Genomic DNA, 19,623 nt, shown 5'->3' on the forward strand with positions numbered 1-19,623 from the left:
GTATAAGAGCACGCTGAAACTAGCTATCTGAAAGCCAGAGTCCCGACTGTGCTGACTGGGTTTCCAACTTCCAAAGCTCTGCGAACCATCTTCAACCACTGACGCCAGTCTATGGGACTCTGTCACATCACATCAGCAGGGTTTTGGAGTCCTCTCCAGAGGGCTGCACTCTGAGGTCTGGGCCTGGAACGTTGCAGAACATGTAAAGGTCCCGGGCTTGTCCTAACCCAGGCTAAACGCCTGGTTACTAGAAGCTAAGTCTTAATGCTGGGAGGCCAGGCATGGTAGCACACTCCAGTAATCTTACACGTGGCGCAAGAGCCAAGATTAAGCCCACCCCCACCTACAAGGTACAGGAGACTTGTCTGGGCTATGAGACCCCTAAACAAAAACATCAAAAACCCAAACTTGTGACAAATGGGCCCACAGTTTCCCCTACCCCTCCTCTGAAACCCTTCCCAAGCATCACACCATGTGTGCCTTTGGGATCTATCAGCCACCAGCACACTCATTGCTCTCAGGACAATAACTACCACGAGCAGAGCATCTGTCTCTCAGTTGTAATGGCCCAACTGTCCCCAAACTTCATTACAACACTGAAATATCTACATACTACATTGAGAATTTGTGACGGAGGAAACCAGTTCAAGAGGCCACTGTAACAACAACCTGGACACGGCCTCCCTGTGTGTGTGTGTGTGTGTGTGTGTGTGTGTGTAGAGAGGTGTGTGTGTGTGCATGTGTGTGCACATGCGTGCGTGCGTGTGTGCACACGTGTGCGCGTGTTAGACAGCCAGACAGTTCAATAAATCTGCCCGGCACTGGTAAAAAGCATGGCATTTCTGGGTAGAGAGCCACGAGAAGTGCGTGCACACGGGATGATAAACACGAGCCACTTTCTCTGAGCCAGAAAGACCTCACTCAATGCTCACCTACCTCTCACTCACTTTTACAGTAATTGTCCAGAGCAGGCATGGAGTTTCAATGGTCAACTCCCCAAAATCAACAATTCCAACAGCAGCACTTAGCACGCATGCCCCTCACACACCCTCCTCTTGTACTATGGCTTAGCTGCAGCTCTTGGTTAAGAAATGAAGATTCACCATGTTTCCTACATCCAGACAGAGCAACACTCAGTATTCTTTCTTCAGGGATGTCAGTGACCCTACTCCTAACCCAATCCAACAGGTTCTCGGGTCCTTCCCCTCGGCTCTTGTGCCCCTGTGCCCCTGGTGTTAACCTCAGGCTGGACTGTCAGCCACCTCATGGGCATTTTATGTAAGAGCTTCATTTGTCTTTAGAGCTGTTTACTATAAAGGAAAAAACAAAAAACAACTTTTTAAAGGGGTTCTTTTGTGGTGTATAATTTGTATGTTATTTGCCTATTTTATTTTTTTGGGGGGTTTCCCTCTATGACTACTTATGTTATTGCATGTGCAATGTAACATAGCTCGCCTTCTGCATGGTTGTAATCAGTGACCATTTAGGGATCAATAGCCAAAGACACAATGTATTAAAATCAATTGATTTCAAGACTGCCCATGAAAAGATCACATACCGTATGGACTACGAGCTTGTCATTCTAAATTATAAACCAAACGAGCCACTGACAGTCTCAATCTTTAGAGACTCCACAAAACAAATTTCAACCAAATTGCTTCTTAAGACGGGATATCATCTCTTCCTATCAAAGTTCTGCCAGCTCCTTTTCTAAAGGTCAGGTCAGGGAAGCACTAGCCTGAGGTCAGAAATGGTGTAATTTTTTTCCCTTTATATTTGTCTCCATATTACATAAAGTATGCTCAGCCCTATTATGGGGAGCGGCCTAAAGGCATAAATAACCTGCCATTATGTTTCTTTGGTATTCTATACAAAATGACAACTCTATACTAGAAAAGTAACCCATTGCTAAAAATCAAGTTGTGTTGGGGATTGGCTTGGGAGATGTGCCCTTTGAGTAGTAACCCACAAACACACTGAAAAGGAAACTAACTTATAATTATTACTTCAATGTCATCTAAAGGACAAGGTAAGATTTTAAGTCCACAAGCTGAAATATGGAATTGAATTTTATCTGTATGAAGTACTCTGAAATCAAGGACGATGACACATGCATCAGGCATATCCCACAGAAGACATTTACAATGGTTTACATTTGCTTTTTATTTATTCCTAGAAACTGCCCGTATTGCAGATTTTTCATGGATGAAATATGGAATTGAGCAGATTCTTTTTTTTTTTTTTCTACAAAATTATGGTATAAACTTGCTCAATTTTCTATTTTATTGCTAATAACCCTTACAGGCGCACAGTTTGTAATGTAACCCCTTGAGGACTGAATGTGTAGAGCATGCTGTAAGGTACAAGAAATAAGCTAACTGAGCTTTTACATAAACCCACATTGGGACCGACGCAGTACTGAATGCTGGCAAACATTTATCACAACACAGGGAGAAATTAACAGGTGATACAGCTCAGTCCTGAAAGGGTTAAGTAGAAACCCTAATATATTATTGTTTCTAACCATCCATCCCAAGTTACAGTGCTTGAAAAATAATCAAGTGACACAGAAAATCACACTTTTGCTCAGTACTCACCAGAAACACAGCTGCTTTGGAAAACAATGTCCATTAGCTTGGTTAACAATCGAATAGCATTTTCTTCAAAATAGGAATGCCCCCACCAACAGATTTTCTGATTAAATAACTAGTTGGGTTAATAAAAATCACACTGGAATTTCCCTGTGGTTGGACAGATAGACCAGTTTCTCTAAAGACAAAAGCAGTGGAGGCATCCGGCCACCCCCAGCATGCCCAGCATGCCCAGCATCCCCAGCATGCCCAGCACGCCCAGCATCCCCGCACCTGGAGGCTAAGGCAGCAAAGCTCAAGAATGGCCTGAGGGGCTACATGGGTGAGACCCTCTCTCATGAAAGAACAAACAAAAAGCCTTAGCAAATATGCTTGTGGCCCTGGATTCGACCCCGGCGTACACGAGGAGGTTGCCACAGTTTAAGGGTGGTCAGCAGCAATCACGCAAAGGGCGCCCCGCATTCTCAGCTTCTGGCCTGCCTTCCAACCTCTGCACACATGGAAGGGGTTAAAAACCATGCTGGGTCTCAGGGTCTACATCTAGGCATGTTTTGAGAAGCTGTGCACATTCACTCTAAAGGGGATGGAAACACAGAGCCACGCAGTGCAGCTGAAGGAATCACTTCTAAGAAGACTTCGAGACAGTCAACGCCCAGCATCTGCAGCAGCAGCATCTGGAGGAAACATTCCGAGTAAATGGTGGACAGACTCCCATACATCATGTACTGAAAATGATTTACAAACCCACAGAAAGGACTTTTAATAAAAGCAGCTGACAAAAGAACTATCAATAAATGGTAAACAGACAAATCAGTTCATCCTATACTGTGGTAGGACTCCGGCACAGAACCATAGGAAAGATGCCTTTATTGTTACATTCTTGGACTTTGTTAAAAAAAAGAAAGAAAACAGGAAAACGACTTATAGTCTAGTTATTTCAATTCTTATTCAAATAAACAAAAGAACCGAAATAAGATATAAACATTAAAAAAGTCAAAGTTCATTTTAATAAAGCCATGAACTTGAACAGTTACTTTAAGCTACAAAGCTGGGTAAGGAATAGTTTGTTCTTTGAAAGATTCTCGCCTGTTCTCGGTTGACTTGATGTCTTAACTAAATCCCAAATCTAGGAGGAGGAGACTCGTGTCCTGGGCAAGCACGCAGCAGCTGTGACCGCTCAGGCTCTGAACAGACTGCAGTACCCTGCTTCCATGGCAACTGAGGAGTGGTGCTTGAGACGAAGCAGCTCTGAAGGAAAGGCGAGGACAGTTACTGCAAAGGTAGGTAAGGCCACAGTGAGCGCTGCCCCTGGCCACCGAATGAAGGGACTGGGGGGGGGGGGGCACTGCCTGCAGCAGATCTGAAGAGAAACGGCTGTAACAGCTAATGCAGCGTGGCCTGCGGGGGGGGGGGGGGGAGGCTGGTGGTAAGGGAAGCTGCAGCAACAGATTTAACCAGCACACGTTTTACAGATGACCTCCCCCCGCCCCCTGAAAAACCGAGGAGGAGGCAGTTTACAGATCGATGTTCAAAGTGGCATTTACAGTGTCACCGTCTCCGGAAACGGTGGCCGACAAGACAAAGCAGCGGGTGGAAAACAATACTCCTGACAAAGGGTTCTTAACGAGTCTACAGGAAAACTGTCACAAGTCCAGGGAGTCAGGAAGACATCAAAAACGCCGCAGAAATGAGAGTGTGCATCAGAAGGTACTCACGGCTCCTGTTTTAAGGGACAGTAAAAGCTAACCACAATCTAGAGGTAGTTTTCACTCTACATAGGAGGATAGCATCACTAGACTGTGTCCCTCAACATCGCCCACATGCTCCCTGTACTAAACTAGCCAGATGAGTCTGCTGCAATCCTAACAAACTGAACAAGGCATTACCAAAGTGCAGGAATGGAAACAGGAAAAACTAGCAACATTAGCACACAAACCCGAATGCAACCAAAGCTTAAGAGAAAAGGGGAAAAAAAAAAAAAAAAAAACTGGACAGAATATTTCTACTGGAGAAAAACAAAGGGCAAAGGGGGAAGGGAAATATAAGTTACATTTGTATTTTTATAAACTTAAAACTATCTGTTTCTAAGGTACTGTCTTCTGGCTATTTACTTAGTTATCATCTAAAAAGAGCCATCTTGTGATCTTATATTTAGAATTATAATGATGTTCTGGCCTAGGCTAAAAAAGGGGAAATGAAGTACAATAGGTCATCTTTCTTGCAGAGACTTTCCTCATTTTACCCTAAGGGCATCATCTTGGCAGCAAATAATTTTCATGATACATTTTTTTTTTCTTTTCTTTCTTTCTTTTTTTCTTTTTTTTTTTTTCTTTTTGTCATTTGCCAACAAGGTGGGAAACACCCTGTTAAATGTAATCACTGGGAACATTCCAAGTTAAAGATAAAATGTTTAACTTACACATAATACAAGTTATGTACAAGATTTGGGGGAGGAGGAGGGACACCTGAACAAACCCTGGAACACAGACAAACTGATAGACAGGCAAAGAGGAGCAAACCTTCAAATGGTAACTCAGGAACGACTAAATGGCCACACGGAACTCCACAGAACTGTTAGGACCTCTTGGATTACCACTATAAATACATTAAAAAAAGGAAAACAGAAATAACTACTAACAGTATCTGAGAATAGACTAAGTTAACATACATTGCATGTATTGCAGGCAAGGCAGAGGCATTTTTAAAGCTTTTGCACAGACTTCATATAATCTTAAAAAAAATATGCAGGCCTTTACAAAATTTGACTTGCTGAAATCAAAATAATTCCAACTTATGAAAAAGTCATAAGACTTCAGCTTAAAAAAAAAGTTCCAGCCTTAGACCGAAAGAGCCTGGAAGTGTTCGGTTCTCAGATTGAACGAACAAGCAAGGTCAGGCTTGAACCTGAAAGTACTTTAGAGCCAAGGCTCGAAGGGGTGGAGAGTGCAACCTAGCGGTAACAAGGTGTACTACATACTGTGATACAAAAAAAGGCATGGTGAAAATGTACCTTTTACTAAAGCTTATGCAAGCCCCTTGGTCCACACAAACTATGTCAGATTTGTGTCTTCTAGCTTAGCCTGTACTCCAGCCACGTATCTACTTCTTGACCATTTAATCAACACCAAACAAAAACCAACCAAAAAGGGGTGTGTGTGAGAGAGACAGCCGCAAACCTTGATTTCCAACGGTTTGTACATGTGGATGCTTTTCATTTTACTGTGGCTTCTGTATTCACACCAGCACTTGCAGGTAATGGGGCTCTGAACAGATCACCTGGTATGAAAAGTTTTCCTAAGAAACCACAAAAGAGTGTTCATTTTATCCTTGCTTTTTCTGTCAACTTTTTGCCGCATTCAAGTCAGTTTAAGTCCTAGCAAAAAGACGGCCGTTAGGACAGCACGGTTGCCGTGGATGACGTGACACTGGTGGAATTTGCGCTGGCGCTCGTGTAAGTGCCCTCGCTGTTGCTGTGTGAGTCGCTGGTGGGCACTTGGCTGGAGCTGGCCCTGAGGATGGCCCCGGCTGCGCTGCAGTGTGGCCGCGGCCCTGGTTCCGGTGTGTAGGTAAAGGTAAGGCTGGTGGAGTAAATGACTCCATCATTGCGGACCAAAGTTACTGGGACCTGGACTGGCTGCCTGACCCATCGCCAACCTTCTCGGAATGCGGAAATGTCTGGGACCACACAGAGCATGCTCTCTCCACATCTGAGGGGAAACACACACCAGTTAGAAGCATTTTCAAAGCACAGCACAGCCCTGCAGTGACTACAGCCTCCCCACCCCGGGGTCCTCCCCACCCAGACTGACAGAGCCGTTCCTGCCCCTACCTGTACATTGTTTCGGCTTCTACATCCCCAAACCACACTCGTAAATTTGGAGTAAAATTCTGTCCTGTAAGTTCAAGCATTGCCACATCACCGCCACCATTCAACTGCAATTCAGAGAAAGCACAATATTGAGACAGTTTTTCACTCTCCTCCAAAGAACACAGCTTGGGTTATACTTGCTTTCATTTTCATGAAGGTTAATTAAGTTCAGATTCATAACGCATTTCTGTTAAACGACACAACTTCAAAGCTAGCTGAAGCTACTTCAAGATAACTTTCACCGCCATTTAAACTTTCTCCCACATAAACGTGTTGCTTCAATTTTTATTTCCTATCGATAGCATATGTAGTAAGACCCAAATCTTATTTAACATTTACAGAAAACTCAGTATGTCAGTGAAGTAAATTCATGGCAGATTATAGCTAAGAACAGCAGTCAAGAAAGGCTGAAGCCACCCTGTGACTTCAGGTCTCACCTGAAGACTCTCTACGACAGGCACAGGAGTGACGGGGGCAAGGACAGGGCCCATGCCCTCATAGAATGTGTACTCTGCCTTATCTGTGCTAATGATTGTCCAGGAAGCGCCGTCATTTATCATTTCTTTATTTGGTTCTTTCGGACATGGAGTGGCCTTAAGAAAAACAAATGTTCATACACTGAGTTTTATATACATAGCAGTATAAGAGAATTTACCAAGTAACATTCACAGACGAGTTCACAGGAGAAAATTAAGAGAAATAAAATCTTGGAACATTCTAATAATACACTTAATCCCTACATCCCTACATGAATGTGAACAGAATGTTAACATGAAGGCCCACAGGCAGTAGTTTTTGTTAGACGCCAACACTTGAGTGATACATTAAGTAATGAGTCACAATCACACAAGAGTGTCCTATTACTATATAATTTCTTTTTTGTTGTTTTGTTTTTCAAGACAGGGTTTCACTGTGTAGTCATGGCTATCCTAGAACTTTCTCTGTAGATGAGGCTGGCCTCAAACTCAGAGATCCACCTGCTTCTGCCTCGAGTGCTGGGATTAAACATCTGCACCACCACCACCACGCGGCTCATTATTATATAATTTCATTAGGAGATCATACCTGTGATGCAAAATATAAGTAGACTCCCAAAGAGAGGGAGCACTATTAGGAGCTATAACACTTGAGCGGGAAGCAACCAAGTCGGAGAACCAGCAGTCCCGAACCCTAGCCCGGGACCAGTGTCCCCATGAGTGCTGTACAGAGCTGGCCTCTGCAACAGTGGTGTAAAGGGGAGCTCAGCACAAAATCACAGCCACCCTACAGCACCAATCCATGTGCTAAGAGCCTCCTGAACGCTTCTGAGCAAACGTAATGGAACATTAGCACTCAGATCTCGCCAGCGTCACTATGGGAGGCCTCACTCTAAGCAGATGAAGAGCTGAACCCTCTTGCTGAATGCAGTGTGTGTGTTTACACATCATTCTGGAAGCGCCACTGAACACCAATGCTCCACTATTAAGAGACTCTGTCAGATACACACGAACCCAGCTTCTTGTACGTGGACATAACTAACAGCCAGTGAGAAGTGAGAAGTATGTCTCTGAACTGGTAAACGGTTAATCCATAGTCTTTCAGCACATTTCATTCAGTCACTACTGACTTACACCACTGGGCACTGGACACAGTGCTGGGCAGGGTTTGTCACTGAGCAGCCCCACCCCCCATTTGTACAGCTTGGACTTCAGCAGTCACTCTGTGACATACCTGAAATTGGATTATTCTTTCTTGAGAAAGGCACAAGTACATTCTTTCTGTATCCTTAAGGTAAAATGCACATTTGTGGAGTTGTGAAACCGGGTCATCTGCGTCCAGTAATGCTGTCTGCTTATCAACTTTCCTAATTATCTGTGTTTCAACAATTCGAAAAGTGAGTCATCAACATGCAGTTTCCTTATACACTGTCACAGTCCATAGAATATGCCACATTAAAACTTGTAAGCAACAAGGTTAGGAATAAAAAGCCACTGTAAATACATGCTTTTTAACTGGAAATCACCCCTTCAAAGAATACATTAAGAAATAAGGAAAGCAGTCATTTGCTGCTCAGTCTAGTGCTTTTTAAACATTAACATACACATAAGTTATCTGGAGTCCTTGACTGAAAATGCCTAACCCACCATTGACTCATTTAGGGCCCAGGACTCTGCACTTGCAACACACCGGTGCAGTGAATGCTGCCAATGGACACACGATTTTCACTGTCGGGTTCTGGTGATCTTTTCAATATGTAAATTTAATAGTACAAGGAACACCTACAATAAGCTACTGGATAGTGCTTCCCAACCTTCGCAATGCTGCGACCCTTTAATACAGTTTCTCGCATTGTGGTGATGCGACCCCCAACCATAAAATTATTCTCATTGCTATTTCATAACTGCATTTTGCTACTGCTATGAATCATAACGTAAATGCTGTGCTTTCTGACAGTCTTAGGTGACCCCCTGTGACAAAAATCACTCAACAAGCCCTGGGGGTGAAACACACAGGTTGAGAACCACCAGTCTAGACAATCTACAGAACCCGTGTGGGTACACGATAGACTGTGCTGGCAAACTTTAAAGGACACCACGAACAGCTAGTCACTCAGTCCCATGGAGCGTACAAACACAATATAAGCACTTACACATGCAGTGAGCCTCGTCCTTCCCTCCCTCTCCCCCAAGCCTGCTTCTCGGTGCTCCTCACAGCCCAGTCTCCAGAAGCCTCCACAACAGGGGGCCTCAAACTCCCTAATGCTGAGACCCTTTAATAATAGTTCCTCACACTGCGGTGCCCTCCAACCATAAAATAATTTGTTGCTACTTCATAGCTGTAATTCTGACACTGTTAGAGATTGCAATGCAGATATCTGATCCCCAGAGAGGTCACAAGACACAGATTGAGAACTACTGCCCCATACCCTTCTGTCAACGTTCCCTTTGTTAGCTGCTTATCAAGGCCACCAAGAGCCTCCAGACAGGTGACCCTCATGCATTCCTTCTCGACAGTACTTCACAGCCTCAGAATCACCTGATTCGGGCAATCTTCCCAGAGCCACACCTGCTCTAACAGGCCTTTCACAGTGCCTTACATATGCCACACCTAGTCAACATTCCCACTTAGGATATTTAGTCTACATCTTAAACTTACAGCTCTGGAGAGCAGAATTTTGGATTTTCTTTTCAACTTAAAGGGAATATAGTGTCTTTATAGTTTCACGACCTAATGAACAAAAATGCCCAAATCCTGTGCAATGTTCCTAAAGCAAGAAATACAAACTCTACTGAATTTAAACAAACGTTTTACTCAAGTAGCCCAACAAAAATTATGCGTATATATCTAGGCTTTTGAAAACTTGGTCCTACATTCAGACACAGCAAGTAACACACACAAAGGGTTACAGTACATCTGCAACAGTAAAGAAAAAATAACTGACACACAATCAAAAAGGGAACCAACACCAAGTTCATGTAGAAAACCTGCACAAGAGACTGCCCTCAGCAATGCACTCATAGCAGACGAACTCTTTAAGGGCCCTTACGAACTGAGCGAGACAGTGGCTAGTAGGCGATAACTGGGGCATTACATTTTAACTTTAAAAAGTCTTGAAAACTGAACTACGTTTTTCTCCCTCTCCTCTCCTGGTTGCTTCTTTCTCATACAGCCGAGGCTTACCAATCTTGGAAGTGCCATGCCGGTAACTGAGCACACAAGTTTAACGGTCTGCCCATAGTGGATGTAACCATCTCGAACTGTGAATTCCTCTCCTTCCGACTCATCGTCATCCACTATAGAAGGTACAAGACAGACACAATTGCTCTTTTAAAGTTTAGTACATGCCTATGAAAACAGCAATGACTGTATTCATACACTTTATCCCCGTAAAGAGAGTATACCATTTTCACACTGAAAACATCAACCGTACACTTTTGTACTCACAGAGATGAATGTAAAAAGCTCCCCACTGTTGTGAACTAGCGTGGAAATTTCCTCCTTCTACGTGCAGGTATCTGGTGCTAACTGTCTGGGATCGGAGTCGGTTAAACAACGCCACCTTTGTCCCTGAGGCGATGCACACTGCAATGACAAGAGGGTCCCTGTCTGTCACTGAGGCAGGGGCTCACACAACACGACTTCTGCTTGGCAATTATATTTTTACAGTAACACAAATAATGAACAGATTCTGATGGCAAATACTTTATTTCGCCTTCGAAGACAGGGAATAGCAAAAGGAAACAAGGCCTACTTTTTCACAATATCATCAAGACGATGACATAAAAAAGAGTTTAAATGATTGGGGTGTTTTGGTTGTCGTTTTTGTTTTTTAAAACTAGTTTCAGTTCTTTGTTTTGTTTGATTTTTCTAGACAGGGTTTCTCCTGTAGCGCTGTCTGTCCCAGAACTTGCTCTATAGACCAGGCTAACCCCAAACTCAAAGATCTACCTGCCTCTGCCTCCTGAGTACTGTGTTTAGCCATCACTACCAGCTACTTTCATTTCTTTTCATTAATTTCATTTTTTAATTTAGTATGGGCTTTACAAAACGCAGAAGTAAAGAAAATTAATAATGCAAAGAACCATCTTGTTTGTACCCTTCACTCAGCTGTCAACATCTCACTCAGAAAACATTACACAATACACTTAATATAGTGACAAATATCAGTTGTGAAATTATTTTAAAAATAAATACCTAATGGTAGACACTTGATTAAATTGATTATAGTAATATTCACCTATTTCAATTACGTCTACATAAATTTCTGGAATATTACTTAATGAAAAGGCCAATTTTAAGACACTCTATACATTTCTGTGTGAGCACAGGACAGCTCTGCAGGCTTTCGTTAACTCTGTAAAGTATGTGTAGAAAGGTCTCTGGAAGAGTGTTTATCAGACCAGACAGCCAGTGCCACTGCGTTATGACGTTAGGGAATTCTGCAATCTCCCAAATAACCATAGCGTACTGCATGAAAAACAATACCTGCTTTATAACTTGTAAAATTTAAAAATAAAGATCACTTTAGCTGTGAAAAGCACATCAACTTAAGAAAATACTCTAAAAGTGAAATACACTCCTTTCATTACAAAACTATCAATACAAACACATAATTAAAGAAGTTAAAATAAAAATACCCGCCCCAAACTAAAACCCCAGCCTTCTGCAATCTGTCCTGGACACTGCCCGAATACAAGACGAGACCTGGGGCACAAGAGCACGTGGCCATCACTAAGGACTTACTGAAACAGAAAGAACGCTTAGATCTGGCCATGACAAGCAAGTCCTCCTGAACAAACTCCAGAGGCCCCTCCCAATTCCTTCCTATGTGTTCTCACTTGCTGCCCATCAACACCTTCCAAGTCGGCTGCTGTAGGGAGTCAGTCACGCCCTTCCCTTGATACAGGAATCACTCTGGCTGTCATTATCAGGGCTCCTATTGAGTTGCTTTAGTATTGAATTACTCTTAGTAATTATTCCATCCATTGGGCCCATCACTTTCCTCCTGACTGAAAACCGGGACTTGCTTTTGTTATACTGAAAGTGAACATGACTCCATACTAAAGTTTCTCCTCCTGAAACAGCACTAAAGGAAGTCTGTCTTTCCACTGTTCACTGTGTCAGCAGTTTCTTCTAAACATTACCAATTTATAGAGCATACACGGAACTACACCAAAAGAGTGAACTTAACAAATCTGCGTGCAGAAATTCCTAATGCCTATGTAGATGTCAAAGTTGTCTATATATTGCAGTGAATTTCAATTCTGACTCACTTGATTAAAAATGCAATTATTTTAGACCATTCAAAATTTGAACCCTGACAGGGCAGTGGGAGCATTTCTGCTTATGTGTCATTTTCTTATGATCATGGCATTATGCTACTAAAAAATAAGAAATTCTATCTGTTGTAGCTACACAATAGTATTTATATATACAGCAAATATCTGTAGGTAGACTGAATCAGAATAATGGATTATGATGAAATAAGACTGGCCTGAAATTAAGGTCACTATTGAAGGTAGGATTTCCACTTATTATGTAATCCTGTTTGTTTCAGTGTGTGTGGAATTTCCCACATTAAATAACTGATAGGAATAAAGTCTGCATGGAGTAAAATACATCTAAGTATGTGGAAGTTATATAAAAGGATTAGAAAATCAGTACTTTGTACACCTCGATGAAGTAAAGGTCCCTGAAGCACTGGTGTGCAGGTTTCTCAGGAGCCTTAGGAGACAATTAAACTGCTGAACTTACTACCATCTTTTGTTTTTATTTATTTATTACGTATGCAGCGTTCTGTCTGCATGCATGTCAGCAGACCAGAAGAGGGCATCAGACCTCATTACAGATGGATGTGAGCCACCATGTGGTTGCTGGGAATTGAACTCAGGACCTGTGGAAAAGCAGTCAGTGCTCCTACCCTCTGAGCAACCACCCCAGCTCATTACTACAGTCTCAATGTGACAAAAAGGAGATATTCTATGATGTCTAAGCCAGTAAGAACGCCCAGCTAATTTTAAAAGGTTTAATCACCAGGCCATAGAAAAGCTAAGGCAAAGGAACAAGTGATGAGCCAAATTCAGAGTATGAGAAACTCCATGGGATTCTAAATGACCCAGTGTCTTCAGCGAGTAACTTATATCAGAGCAGGGAGATACAAAAGTCTACCACAGACTAAAATTTACAGGCCTTACTTAATTCTATGTTTGAACAAGCCAACTATAAATGGAACACAACATAACAACAACAAAGTGTACATGGAAAAAGATTGTTGAGACATAGGACTAATCTACTCATGGAATATTAAATGACATTAAATGACGTCAACTCTGTGAGGCATGGTGCTTTGAGAAAAGCCGTGCATGGAGAGGCAGTACTACAGAAATGTTAGTTGAAAGTTTAGGATGTTGGAGATTTACATCAAAATATTCCAGAAGTTAAAGGGGAAGAGGTGCTGTTGGCGACCAAGCACAAACAGAGTGAGTGAAGTTACTGAGGTCGGGGAGATTGCTGCCTCGGGATACTTCCTCCTTTTACATACATTTAAAAGTTTACACGACAAAAAACCTGAAAGCCAGCCAACCAGACGTGCTGAAATGTAGACTGACTAGCAGAACCCAGACAATCTGCCAAGGGGACAGCCGCTCCTGTCCGTTAGACATTTGGTTTAGTGCCTGACCTGGCTTTCCAGGGCTTAGTGAGATGCTTGGAAACGGGCACCTGTGCCGTTCCGGAAGGACAGACTCTTTTGGAATGGGAACTACCTTGGGCACAGTAGGACATTTATTATCACTGGCCCACAGTGTCAGGTGCTTATAGTCAGCATTTATCTTCCCTCCCAGTCAATGAGCCAAAAGGGGAAGAGTCCCTCCATTTCCCTGGGACAGAAAGAAACCACTCTAAGGTAACCCTAATGAAGTAACAGATTCTCAGAACACCAACTGAGAATGAATTAAGCCAGACACTCCTTATTTTCATTTAAATTTAAATCACAGTCAGGCCAAAAATAAATAAATAAAGTAGTAAACAATGAATTTAAGTTTTAAAACATTTGTCTCATTAATGTAACATGATAACTGGGAACGAATAAGAAAATTAGCATACATACAATCGGCATTTTTCAATGACTGCTTCTTTTTGGAAGGTTTGGAGATGACTTTTATCCGCTTGCTGAGGAACACGCCAATGTCATCACTGTTGCCGTAGAACATCTTTACAGACAACATGAAGTGTTTTCTCTTGTCTGAATCAGATATGTACAATGTTTTGGCTGTGCAGTAGTTCTGGGAAAGAAAAGCAGTGGTGTTAACAGCAGCAAACCTTGAGGTTACGCACCGTCCGCTCAGGGGGTGCGGCCACATCTGACCCGGCACGGATGAGCCCACTATGGGTCAGCCAATGAACTGTTCACATTGCGCACTAAAGAGAAACCTCTCCAAGTTTTCAGAACAAACAATGGGCAAGGAAAGAAAGAGTGAGCTTAGTCAGAACATCTCAGTGTTCAGGGGTGGGAGCTGAGCATTACAGCCGTCAACAAAGCTGCCCTCCATTCCCTTCCTCAGCTTACCCAAGCCCACTTACTACAGGAAGCAGGAAAAGCACTGCCTAAGTCAACTCAAAAGAAGCAATATGAAAATAGCCACACATCTAGGAACCCAGCTCTCTCTGACAGCTGTGGACAAAGAAAGCGGAGCTTGAGGACTTGGTCTTCCCAAGTGTGACTGTGGGTGAGGATCCACGGGATGGATGTGGCTGGCTCCTACAAGTCCATCGGGGCCAAGGGCAGCAGAACATGCAACATAGGCCGAGACTCTTCCAGGTATCTACATAACACTAACCTGCAAAAGCATTAATTTGAATACCTCTTTAGTCCCATACAAAAATGACTACATTTACTCCAGGGAAAATCGCCTATGATCCACATCTACTTTTTAAAGCCTTTGTTTTATGTAGCTTTACATGTCCACAGAATCAACATTCAATGTTATAGCTACATAGAAGTAGTAAGACTATCGTAGCTTAGTAGAATTGTGTGAAAACTGTTGGTTGCAGTTTTCGCAGTAGCTCATGCTATGTTTCTCTTTATATGACTGAATGCTGTGGTAACAGCGCTAGAGAGAACGGGACGATTAAACATCTACCTTATCTTCAAGGGTATACTAAAGAACTATTTTAAAAACAGATAAACTTCGTTTATCACAACATTACCATAAGAACCAAGCTTAAAGATACAAGAGAAAACCCTCACTTGCCCAAAAGCAGCAATACCTTGAAATGCTGCTGTTTCGCCTGTATGTAATGGTCCTGGAACTCGTGATCACGGTGAACTGGGAGGGCCTGAGCTAAAACACTGACTTCCTTTACCAAACAGGGCAAACTGTCCAAACTTATTCCAGCTACTACTGTGTGCTCCTTTTAAAATGTGCACTTGTCAAAATGAGTGCTCCTCTCCCAAAGTACTTAGTGAATTCTAGCTCTTGTCCTTACAGTTTACTAATGTGCATGCCTAGTAACGATGAAAACAGTGTAACACAGGCACACAAGGAAATATAACTGGGATCCTGAATATTCGAAATTGTGAAAGGCCTTGCCGTGTAAAAGGCAAAAGTAAGACAACAGTAATAAAAGCGAAACACAATAGCCCTTTGCAGTGTCTCTTCTGTACTGAGACATGCCGTCTCTGAACTCACACATAAGCCATATTTTTTTTTTTAAAAAAAAAAATACTAGCTAAAGGTCAAATTTAGAACTGTTTTGCTTTAGAACATAGGATGTACATAGTCAATGTCCAAAGCAGATAAGTCACCGAAAGAAAGATGAAAAGTGTACCTAAACACGGGAACTACATCACCCCCGTGGGAAAGCCTAAAAAAAGCTCGCTTAGTTTGGCGTGCTAACATGACCGGGTGTGGTCTACGTCAAGAACGAGGACACTGTCCAGCGTGAATAAACGGTGGACACAAGCTTCTGACACCTGAGTAAAGGCACTTGCTGCCGAGCCTTCACGTCACCCCTGGTCCTACAGGGCAGGAGGGCACCGTGTCTCCTCTGAGGGGTCCTTTACCCTCGCTTGCATCCCAACGTGTAGGACTGAGTGACACGGTCTAACATGGGCTGACAGAAGGATCTACTTCAAGCTGACCTGACGCAGCCTCCAAGGAGCTTAGTACCAGTATCCAGGGAGAGACAATCAATGACGCTATTGGTTGGTTGCTTGCTTGGTTGGTTGGCTGCTTTAGTATTATCTTGCTGGGAGGTAAGATGACTGAAAGCTAGAACTAGTTAAATTAAGAATGAGGTTCAATCAACACAGTTACACATACTGATAGCTAGACCCTTGGCTTTTTACTACCGACTTTTCTACTCATTAATGAATTGCATGTCTAGGGGTAGAGTATGCTCTATGTAACTACAGAAATCATAACAACAGAACAATAGATCAAACCCTCTGTAAAGTATTTTTTAGGCTCAACAGTCACAATTTAAAATGGCTTTACCGCTCTATTTTCTTTTACAATAAGCATTCACTATTAAAAAAAAAAAATCTCATTATACCAAACCTACGTTATTGATTAAAAACTACAGAAACATAATGGCATACAAATAGTCAATTTGAAGGTTAGCTGTATGGCTTCTTAGTACTCTCTGAACATGACTAACTGTAATCAGGAATGCTAATTAATATCTCACATCAACACTGTAGACCATCCTGTCATAGAGTCACAAAATTTATAAACGCCAAGCTAGCCAACAAAGAGTTATTACATAAGAAAACTGCTTTACATGCTACTTAAAATGTTAGGTGGTTACTGAGCTCAGAACCATTTTCTACGTATTAAGGGAAAGTAGTGGACACGAGGAAGTGTAATAAATGGACGCACCACCTTCCTGAACTAAAGCTGTGTACCGACTGTTACTGTCAGCCGAGCGGTACAGTGTGCTCTGAGCAATCTGTGTTCTGCACTGCTGCTGTGTTGGTCAGACACGGGTCACTATACTATACCCAGATCTACCTGCCCCGTGTCGGCAGCCGTTTCTCAGTGAGGGGTGAAGATTAAAAGGACAGAACAAACCACAGCTGAGGAATGTATTTTCACTAATACCTGGGCATCTCAATCCTGCCAGTCAGAAAACGAGGGGCTTGTTTCCTAAGCTATTAGACTCCAGTGTGACTTCAGCTAAGGCAGTCAAGAAGGTAGAATAGTGTCCCAGTGCTGCCTGTAGACGCTAACACACACTCCATGAGTCACCACACATAGCTGTCCTGCAGGTAGGCTTTTGATCCCGATACACACATTTTAACAGTTGTTACCAAAAGCATTTTAAAAAACACCATAAACACTGATGAGAAAAAAAAAACTAAAATAAATATTGCAAAACTGAATGCAGAAATGTACACTTTGAATTTACCTTCCCTTCCAAGTTCAGCTGCTGCATTTCCTGATCACTATTTCCTATTCCAATGAATGCACAGGGTTGAGACTCTTGCTCTGAACAACCATCTCGTTCCATTTGTTCTTTTTTTTTCTTCCAACCACTGCCCATAAGATACACACAAGGAGGAGGGCAGAAAAATCTGAAAGGAAAAGAGGGCGGGGAGGGCCAGGAAAACAATTAAATTCAAGAGCACTTCACTTTTTATATATTAATTCAAAAATCGTGTTTCAATGTACTAAGTTTGTTCCTAACAAAGCATTTTGGTGAAGTCATCTATAAAGTGAATAATCATGTCAAAAGGACTGAAATACAAACTTTCTGTTCTAGTAAAATCTGAGCATTACACCATCAGTTATTAGTCCTGCTTCGAGAAGCTTCCCTTTGAATTCTCACAGCTCAAGGCTCTGAGCAATTGTATTGGAGTTGGGCAAATGCAAAACAATAGAGCACCACAGAATCTGTGATTACTAATTAAGTTCAAGTCAAGATAAGAGCATCAATAATTTCAATGCTATTCTCGTGTATTATATTTAACTTTGTCAACTCACCTGGAAAACAGCATTAAAGCAACACCTCAAGTGAGGCAACTCAGGAAAAGAGAAAACAGGCTACTTGATATGAGCTCTACAACAAGTCTGTGCTTTTTATGCATCTTAACCCCTGAACACCTGGAATGCATGGCTGAGAAACATCTTGGGCCAAACGGAAAAATACACTGTATTCTTTCAGCCCAAGACTACTACCAGATCTGCCTTGCTGTGCCCCCCCCAAAAAGAAAAAACCTGACTTCCCACGTTCTCTCCACATAATATACTGTCTTAACCTAACCATCAAAAGGCAGAGTTCAAACTATGAATTCATTCGTTATGTAGAGCATATTGTACTTGCCCAATGATATATAATATACTTTTGCCTAATGATACCCATTGACATGTACATATCTTAAAATATTTGTGTTCTGTCTCTTTAAGGGGCCTGAAAACTCAAATGACTATAGTAGCCAGGAAAACAGCATAAATGAATGAAGCAGGTATATAATTAAGAGGCAGGAAATATCTTTCACCTAAATAACTAACTTCCTTCTCCCCTTTCTTTAAAAAAGGCCCATGTGGTAATTCCCACTTTTTATATAGTTATGAATATAGAAAAAATGTCTTGATTTTGTTTATCTCACTATAAGTAGAACAGCCTAACTGTAACAAATATCACCCGCCTGTGCCAAGCCCAGTTATAAGAAGCATGTGGATATATGCACCTTTCAAGCTTCTCCTACTGGCCTGTGACATCTTCCAGTCAATTGATACTGCAAGTCAGGTTTTACCTAAAACCCAGACTAAAGAAAATAAATTACGTCACTGGGCAGGCATGGTGGCACACGCCTTAATTCCCAGCACCCAGGAGCAGAGACCAGCACATCTCTGTAAGTTCAAGGCCAGCTTGGTCTAGCTACACAGTGAGTTCCAGGACAGCCTGAACTATATAGTGAGACCCTGTCTCACACAAAAACCAAACACAAAACTAAAATCAAAACCAAAATCCAAAATGAAACAAAGTATGTGCTTATGCATACAGTTTCAGGTGCGTGGGGGGTGTGGGGGTGTGAGCAGTTGGCTTCCTCTTGAGCAAATCAACATTAGCATGTACTGAACAACCTCCAAATGTACTGGCACCTTTTGTCAACCCCAACCAGACGATTTTCCAAGTAACTGACACATGTAACTTACAAGAATTGAGCAGAGATTATTCAGTATCTATTAGTTCTCTAAATTACGTATTATCTCCTCCAGGTACCAGGAATACAGTCATAAAAATAAAAGAAAACAAACTTACACTCTAATAGGAAAGACAAGGGGGAAAGACGGGTTTAAAGTAAAGACTGTTAGTTGGCTAGCAGTAAGTCCTTAGCAGACTGAAGCCAGGGTAGGTGCTAAACTGTGGGCTGCTGGGGCGGCCAGGGGACGTCCCTAAGGAGGTGACTGCAGCACCTAGAGCGAAGGAAGAGGAAACTCAGAGGCGGGCTGGTTAGAAGGAGGGGTCAGCCAGAGGGACCACTGTCGTGAGTCCCCGTGAAACCCAATGAGCAGTACAAGAGGGCCCTCACGCCTGCCTGCTCACACTTGAGACCACACCTACCACGGTCACACAGACAAGGCACTGCCGGACTTCCCGTCTGGACGGGTGTCTACACTGGCGGGGCATGCTTTACAACTGTTCCCGTTTATGTCTATTCCAGGGTTCTTTCGGGCC

The 19,623-nt window shown here is 42.5% G+C and overlaps 1 protein-coding gene across 4 annotated transcripts in view; it reads right to left on the minus strand.

The window, feature by feature from the left end:
• Nucleotides 1-2,144: 2,144 nt before the first annotated feature.
• Rbpj (recombination signal binding protein for immunoglobulin kappa J region) overlaps nt 2,145-19,623 on the minus strand; it is a 187,828-nt gene continuing 170,349 nt past the window's right edge. For all 4 annotated transcript variants that reach the window (XM_051174035.1, XM_051174034.1, XM_051174037.1 and 1 more), the window contains 8 exons: nt 17,350-17,515; nt 14,048-14,222; nt 10,384-10,521; nt 10,120-10,232; nt 8,170-8,310; nt 6,897-7,052; nt 6,421-6,524; nt 2,145-6,298 (listed from right to left, as the gene is read on the minus strand). In XM_051174035.1, coding sequence (XP_051029992.1) covers nt 5,983-6,298; nt 6,421-6,524; nt 6,897-7,052; nt 8,170-8,310; nt 10,120-10,232; nt 10,384-10,521; nt 14,048-14,222; nt 17,350-17,515 — 1,309 coding nt within the window. In that variant the 3' untranslated portion in view covers nt 2,145-5,982. The remainder of the gene's footprint in view (nt 6,299-6,420; nt 6,525-6,896; nt 7,053-8,169; nt 8,311-10,119; nt 10,233-10,383; nt 10,522-14,047; nt 14,223-17,349; nt 17,516-19,623) is intronic.

Source organism: Phodopus roborovskii, unplaced genomic scaffold (assembly GCF_943737965.1).
Source record: "Phodopus roborovskii unplaced genomic scaffold, PHOROB, whole genome shotgun sequence".
Taxonomy (NCBI): domain Eukaryota; kingdom Metazoa; phylum Chordata; class Mammalia; order Rodentia; family Cricetidae; genus Phodopus; species Phodopus roborovskii.